Here is an 8,565-nt window from a genome sequence, read left to right as displayed (position 1 = left end):
GAAATTGGTCTCTTATTGACATATAATCTGGTCAGTTTTTATCCATTCTGTCAATCTCTTCAAAAATTTTTTTAATCTCCAACTTTTGGCAAGTTTACTATACTTGATCTTAGCTAAAAGGCCAAGAAGCAATGGTGAGTTTAATCTGATGAAAATATACTTCTAATATTTTGCTATTTGCCTTCCATGTGGCATATATATATATAAAATCATCTTTCATTTCCTGCAATACTGCTTAGTTTTGTGCTTTATTTTTTCCCCTAATGAACCATTTTTATTCTTTTGCATATTTTTCCACGATACTATCTTGGTGGTCATCATATCATAGGGATTATATTTTTACTCTAAATTTTAGAGGAAGTTTTTCATCCAGACTTTCCATAGATGCGTGATGTGACTACACAGGTACCTACTAAAGGTCTTATTTTGACTCTCATGTGTTTAATTTTCTTCAGCTTCCACCTCAACTGATGTTTTTTCCACAGCCAGCCTTGTTTGACTGACAATATCTCTTTCTATAGGTGTAGTCAGTTCAACTCCTGTGTATTCCATATGGCAAGGTCAGTATGTATAAAAGTCATTTACATTGTTGAAAGAATATTTTCAGTGGACAAGTGGTTGGCCTTAAAAGTTCTATCTTGTGACCCCCAACTTTACTTCTACCACAGAGGCCACATTTCTCACGATTGATCACTCCCTAAAACAGAGGTCTGGATTTGGCTATGGGGACCAGAAGAATCTGGATCGGCTGCAGGCATGTCTCACCCACCAGCAGGCCGATATGTTCTCATGGAGAGAGCAGACTGAAGTGTATGTGGAAATACACTAGATCTTTAGAAAGGCATTTGGCCCAGAATCAGAGAGGGTACTTCAAAGGAACATGAAAAAGGACCATGAATTCAAGGAGGGGCAAAAAGAGAGCCATTTTTCAGTCTATCATACCAAAGAAAAACAAGACAAGTACAGCCAACTCATTGTCCTAGCAGGTATTATCATCTTCTTTTCTGAAGAACTTCAGATTTTATCTTGCCTTAGTTGTAAATTAGGCTTTTATGATCTATGTGGGTCATCTTTCTTATGCCAGCTCTGAGATGGAGCAAATAGTGATAATATTGTTCTCTGCTTCTCTTATTATTTTTCCTCTTATAACAGTTATGTTCAGTTATCTTGTAGAGCCAGTTAAATGGCAACGGGATTTGGCTCAGAGAAGTCCAAATTTAGCCCAGAGAAATCTAACTTTGGCCCTGTTTAAATCAATCAGACCGTCCTCTGTTCACAGGGCCAAGTTCCAAACATGAAGAAATCCATTTTAATTCCATTCTTGTAAAATAATTGCTAAATAGACAAGCTAGTGCATTTGGCTAAGATTATGGGGGCTTATATTGTTCAAACCTTATATAATCCACATTCCTTTTTATGAATAGCATAGTATAATGGTGACCCTACTGAATCAAATCATTATTCCCAGATTCTAACAATATTGGTCCAGCAATAAGTTGTGTCACCTATGGCTATGTTACTTATCCTCTTTAGGCTTTAGCTATAACACCTAGAGAGGTAGAAGGGTGCTCTAAATTAAAATATTCCCAAATGTGCATTTTTCCATAGGCATTTATTAGTTGTTACATATCCAAGTAAGTTCAAGAAATACTAGTTTAAGGTTCTAAATTCTTATTTCAAGACTTTTCAGAATCTTGATAATGCTATCGCTTTTGAATCACCAAGAGAATCCAACATGTAATGAAAACTCATTTTCTCATGTGGCCCAGTGTATATATTTTGAAAAATGCACTGTCGTTTCTAGCATGAAATGGGCTAAGTTTAGCAGTTCGGGTCCCAGAAAGAACGCACTTCCAGTCAGAACATTTAAGAAAAGCGTAGTAAACTATTTTCAAAGGTGTGGGTCATATTCAAGGAAACCAAGAAAGGCACTAAAGTCCCTAGGGGCTCTTCCAGCTGGGTATCATTCTCTTAGCGAAGTCAAAGCAGGTGAAAGGAGGGTGCAAGGACTAGCAATTGGGATAACTGCTTGGACAGAGATGCCTGCAGGGACCTGAACCCAGACAGAATAAATGGGTTAACTGTTTGGAAGCCGATGCCTGACAGGATGGACAACAGAGGGACACAATCAGCCCCTGGTGACCTGGAAGGAGTCAGAAAAAGAAATGCCACGATTTCGTTTTTCCATCAATCCCATCTCTTGCTGGTTCTTCCCAATTCTTAATTCCAACCAGGAGTCAGTGATCACAGCGCCCCAACTCACAGAACAGAAAAAACAAGAGCAGAAGGGAAGAGTGGAGGGTTTTAACAAGAGGGGTGAACAGAGCTAACCAGCACAGGCCTCCAGTTGTGTGCAGCAAGATCGAGGTGATTAAACGATGTGGTAAGGTTAGTCCTATCTATACCACTTGACGCTTTCTATCCTTTGCTGGCCAAACTCTAACAGGCTCTCATCACCTGGCAGCAAGATTGCTAATGAGCAACTGTAGCATTTTCTCATCCTTAGTTGACAATTGCAAATAAAAACATAAAAGGTGCATATATAAGAATGTCAAAAATGTTACAAAACAGAGGAAATTGTAGTAAACAAAGATATCAACATGGAAAACCATTGTTTCTCCGCATATCCTCCATCTAAGTCTATATACGTCTGACGGATGGGGGCTTTCAGCTCCCTAACCCCTCCCCTAGAGAGCTCTGAGCTCTTCCGTGTACATCCCATCCAAATGTAGTTTGGGCTTCCTGGGCGATTAAAATTCTCTTTCAATGGTGAGTTTGGGGAAGAGAAGTTTGAAGGGGCAAGATCCAGTCTATAGGTTGGGTGTGGTGAGTTTTCCCAATGAAATCCTGATAGGCCAGACCTTGCCGCCCTGTGGAAGAATGGAAGATATCCTTAGCACCACTTCCCTGGCCTTTTTCTCATCCGTGTAATTTACAATTTTCTTAAAATTTCTTCATAGCCACTACCATGATTTTGCTGTGTCCTTAAAAAAAAAATTATCATGACCTCTTCACTTTCTGCCACTGACTCAATTCTGACTCATTCTTCTAACCATACAGGATAGGGGAGAGCTGCCCTTTGGGGTTCCCAAGGCTGTGAATCTTTACAGGTACAGAAAGCCTCACCTTTCTCCTGTGGAACAGCTGGTGAGTTTGAACTGCTGATCTACTACAACACCAGGGCTCCCTGGGAATCCCCCCAAAGTGGCCTGAACCTTCTGATCTGACCTCTCTCCCTTGAATCTCACTGCGCTAGCAGATGTCCTAGGGAGCCTTTGTTTTGACTGGGTTGCTTCTGGAAGGAAGGCGCCTTAGTGAGATGAAGACAAGCGCATTATTGAGAGAGCGTGCGCAGTCATTCGGTATTTCCAGAGACATTTTCTTTGGAGTAAGCCCAGGCATGTGTGAACTGGAGCCCTAGTAACTATGCTTTGGGGCTAACCTTGTATAGCACTTACGACATGCCAAATGTTGTGGCCGGGCTTTAGGATATATCAACTCTGTTCATCCTAATAATACTCCTATGGGGTAGCCCTTGTACTACCCACTCTTCAGATACTATGAAGGCATTGTCATTTAGCTGATAGAGTGGACAAGGCCAAGGTGGAATTTAGACACAGGTAGTCTAGCTCAAGAGTCTGTGCTCACAAACACCATAGCTGCCTTTTATTGCTTAGAGCATCCATGTCAATGATCCAAAAGGAGGGTGCTGTCGGGCCAGGTGCTCTGCTCTGGATCAATCACTGTGTTTAGTGGAGGGAAACATTTAGCTTGCTAAATCAGATCAGATATCCATCTCTTGGCAGGACCACATGATTGATAGCAAGTCCTTCCCCTTTGCACAGTCAAACAGAAGTGAAAACCAGCCCATGTCTTTCACAGATAGTATGTATTTTACAAAAATAATCCTAGGGCTGGGAGCTGCAGTTCTAGTTGTGCCCCTATTTTCCACTCACTTGAAAAAGAAAAAAACATTTTTTTTTCAGCAAGAAAATTCTGATCCCATCTTTTTTCAAAAGTGGTGAAAGATAGGAAGATCTCCCCAACAAATGTAGAGGATTACATGGACATAAATTATAGTAATGAAAGCATGATATTGTGAATTTGAGCATATAATTCTGGAGTTAGTTTTACAGTCAAGGCTAGCTCTGATAAAATGGCCTTAGGACTCCTTTTTGAAGAATATGAAATAAAATGAATGAAACTAGGATTTTTTTCTGAGTTAGTTTTACAGTCAAAGCTAGCTCTGAAAAAATGGCCTTAGGACTCCTTTTTAAAGAATATGAACTAAAATGAATGAAACTAGGATTTTTTCTAAGGGGTCTTGCAGATATGAGACACGATCACTGCTAAAAATAAGCAAAGCACAATTATACATTGATAAACTTTAGAAAAATAAAATGAGGAGAGTCTTTTAAAAAATTAATGGAGAAGTTTTCTGGTTTGCTTGTCCCCAGAACACTTGGCCTTCTTTATCAACTGGTACATGAAAGAATAGAAGAATAATAGATTATCATATTGTCCTCTGTATTTCTCTTCTAAGAGATCGGTGTGGTAATCTACGAGAAAATAGTAAATGGCTTCGATGGTGGAAAGGAAGGTCTCTGGTTTTCCTTTTTGATGACGCCAAAAGCAAGTTTTTCTTGATTTCAACTCAACTTGTAACAACCCTGCCAAACAAAATAAGAAAGGTCTGAACATTTCTTCTTAACCACAGGGTAAGACACAAAGATAATGATTTCTCTCAGGTATCTTAGAATTATCATTCTTTCTAAAATGCAAGATACATTGTCTTTAATCCCAATTTTATTTTTTAATCGTTTTATTAGGGGCTCATACAACTCTTATCACAATCCATACATACATCAATTGTGTCAAGCGCATTTGCACATTCATTGCCCTCATCATCCTCAAAACATTTGCTCTCCACTTAAGCCCCTGGCATCAGCTCCTAATTTTTCCCCTCCCTCCCCCCTCCCCCTCCCTCATGAACCCTTGATATTTTATAAAGTATTATTTTGTCATATCTTGCCCTGTCCGACGTCTCCTTTCACCCACTTTTCTGTTGTCCGTCCCCCAGGGAGGAGGTCACATATAGTTTTTTGTAATCGGTTCCCTCTTTCCAACCCACTCTCCCTCTACCCTCCCTGTTTCGCCACTCACACCACTGGTCCTGTAGGAATCATCTGCCCTGGATTCCCTGTATTTTCAGTTCCTATCTGTACCAGTGCACACCCTCTGGTCTACCAGACTTGCAAGGTAGAATTCGGATCATGATAGTGGGGGTGGGGGGTGGCGTGGGGAGGAAGCATTTAGCAACTAGAGGAAAGTTGTATTTTTCATCATTGCTACATCGCACCCTGTCTGGCTCATCTCCTCCCTGACAGTCCCTATTCTTAATGTTTTCAGGTATACCCCAAAGCAATATAAGACAGAATAAAATTTCAACACATGAAATGACCGTTAAGTCTTGGTTCTTATAGAGAGGGGTTAAAAGTACTTGGTATTTAAAATACTCATCTCTTTCTATCTTTAATCTACTAACGCCTTCACGTTTAGTCTGACAGTACTAAATGCACCAATTTTCAGAAAGGTAAAAAGGTTTTTTTTTCTTTCTTTGATAAACTTACATTTGACACGTCTTCCTAAAACTCTGAGATGGGCAGCCTAATGGCCTTTAATAAGAGTAAAAGTTGACTTTTATGTTATCTAATTGAGGCTACATCCTAAAGAAGCTACAATGTCAGGCCCAGAACACCCAGAGTTGTCTCTGAGACTCCTGCCCCATTTATGCTCCCGAGACTCATGGCACCCTCGGCACGAACACCTGGCTCCTGCCTGTTTACAGAAGAAACGGTTCGTGAATCCACAGAACAGGGCTCGTCTCTTGACACAGAGAACTCACCCTGTAAACCCAGGATGCTTTTTTTAGTCCCTCAGATGCATTCTGGGAAGTGCACCACTTATATCACCAGACTTTATTTTTAACATAAAGTGAGAAGGTAACATCAAAATCAGCCCAGACTTGGAAATTTTTACTAACAAAGCCCACTTTATCCAAAAAGTGACTAAAATATTTTGGGTTACCTCAGAAACGTAGCAACATAATGAGATGAACAGACGTGGAGACATTAAGCGCTATGGAGGACTGAACGTCTGTGGAATACGGGGAAGGAATGGAGGGCAACATATCGAAACTACAGGAAGGAAAGACAACCTCAGTCTGCTCGCTAGTTGTGTTTGTGTAGTCTGTATGCAGTGGGACAGGGAAATGTGTGACAGCCTGTACTCCAGGGGACTGCCTTGCTTTTCTGGGACTTGCAAGATTTTCATCTTTGACAGGGTGAGTCTTACCACTTCTCTAGCACTTGTTTCAGTGGAAAATATTTGACCTTTCCTTCTCTGACAGCGTCCCATCTTACCGAGCCTCCGTAGGTTTTACTATCTACAACATTATTCAAAGACACATGGAGTATACTGTCGGCAATGCTTATGACAGGAGCAAGCTATCACTTTAAAAGTTGGAACAATTCGCTTTGTCACAATCAAGTATAATAAAGTATAATGCCATTTTTATTAATTTAAACTTTTTCTCCAACAACACAACACACTCCTTTGTATCTCTGTAGCTTCCTGGGGCTTCCTTTGGGGAATCTTCAGGAATGCAATGTCAACTCTGCACTTGCAGGTGTAAGTTTACACTGTGTGATTGAATGACATACCCTGCCTTCAAGGGCTTTACTGAAGTACAATCACTGTGCTGTCTTTTGACAGTGATGAAATAGCAGCTCAACCTCTCTGTACAACTGGACAAAACAGTACCATTTACATCACTGAAGTGGTTCTGCACCTTGGCACTCATATGAAATAAAGGAAACTCATAAATCCCAATGCATGACATTTGAGAATTTAAACTAGGGTTTGGAATTACTCTATTCAGTGTAAGCCCAGAAAATGATAAAATGTCTTAAAATTTAAAAGGCAATGATTTATAATAAACATGGATTGTCTCTTGTGAAAATAACTTGGCTGACCTAGAAACCAGAATTTCACATATACAGGGGCTATAAATATGTTCAGAGCCTATTATTCCTTGTGGTGCGATGGGGGGTCGGAAAGGGGAAGGGTTGAAACAGGACACTCAGGGAAGCCTGCCTTTAGAAAATATTTATTTCATTATGTTAAAGGAATAACACACATACACACACACCCTGAAAGAAATGCGATCTGGCACCTAGTTGAAATATATGATAGAGACATTTTATGTGAATTTGGAGTAACGGAAATCTTGTGCACAGATCGGATTTTAGGCCAGACCAAAACACAAATGTGGACACACCGAACACAGACTTTGAATTGCACTTCAAAAATTCCTTTTATAGTTTTTTCAAGGGTTTGTACTTCAGTCATTTCATTTGGCTATTTCAATTGCCATATAAGGTAACTATAAAGAAAAATGGCTCAAAAAAAGCTTCTGACGAGTCACTTGCTGCTGTAACCATCCAAGTGAATGTGGCAGGCAGTCTCTCTCTGACAGAAAGAGTCTTAGGGCTCTGTCTCTCTCTTAAGCATAGCAACAAATCTCCTCCAGGTTTCATACAACCAGTCCAACATCACGCACATAAATACAGCCTCCCCCCGTCACCCATTACCCAGCCTTTATCACTTTGCCACACACACCTAAGTACACTCATAGGCAATCAAAATACCAAAGAAACTCTATTCACACGTGTAGAGATCTCAGAAGTACAAACTATATAAATTAAGTTAGTTAAAGCTAATATTCATTCATTTGTGTTCAGGTCTAGTTAACATAAACCGGATTCCCACACCTGCCTTGAATTCCTTTCCTGGATGACGCACGTCTGCTTTGGCAACTGCCAGCCGGGCTGCTGTCTGTCGTTTCTTTGAACATGGCGCACAGAGCCAGTGAGGAGTCACGAGGAAACCGAAGGCTTTTAGCAGAACTACAGGAAAGGCCTGAAGAACTCCACAACGGCAAAGGGAGCAAGAGAGGCCGTTTCCGCGCGGTTCTTCGTTGTACTGGCCGTGTTTCTTAGGCAAGTAATACTTTTGACCTACTCTTCCTACAAAATGGAGATGCAAGTCTCTCTCACTGCATAGTGCTGTGGTGAGGCTCAAATTGACACTGCCATGACAAATACAAAACAAGAGCTGTAACAAGTGCAGCAGCTACATTACTGGACGCAGAGTTCTGGGCTCTGGTTTCTTCCCACTACAGCTTATTTCTTTATTGTATTATTCAAATAAATAAATAAATAACCCAGTAAGTTGAGAAAACTGGATTTCTATGATGCCTAACTTTTTGCAAAAGCATAGACCTTCAGATTCTAATGCGTTCAGACCACAATAAACATTACTTCCAAATTTACAATGTGTATGTTCCATAAACACTTTTTAAAAATTATTTTATTGAGGGCTCGTACAATTATTATCACAGTCCATACATCCATCCATTGAGTCAAGCACATATGTCCACCTGTTGCCCTCATCAATCTCAAAACATTTGCCCTCTACTTTAGCCCTCAATATCATTTGCTCATT

At 40.3% G+C, this 8,565-nt stretch overlaps 1 protein-coding gene across 1 annotated transcript in view; it reads right to left on the bottom strand.

The window, feature by feature from the left end:
• Positions 1-1,593: 1,593 nt before the first annotated feature.
• Positions 1,594-8,565, bottom strand: part of DTWD1 (DTW domain containing 1) — a 21,593-nt gene continuing 14,621 nt past the window's right edge. The window contains exon 5 of the mRNA XM_004709424.2: positions 1,594-4,670. Within this exon, the coding sequence (XP_004709481.1) occupies positions 4,423-4,670 (248 nt within the window). The 3' untranslated portion in view covers positions 1,594-4,422. The remainder of the gene's footprint in view (positions 4,671-8,565) is intronic.

This window comes from Echinops telfairi, unplaced genomic scaffold (assembly GCF_000313985.2).
Source record: "Echinops telfairi isolate 266 unplaced genomic scaffold, ASM31398v2 ScPeMD7_8;HRSCAF=38, whole genome shotgun sequence".
NCBI classification, from domain to species: Eukaryota; Metazoa; Chordata; class Mammalia; order Afrosoricida; family Tenrecidae; genus Echinops; species Echinops telfairi.
This window is presented reverse-complemented; position numbering and strand designations above follow the sequence as displayed.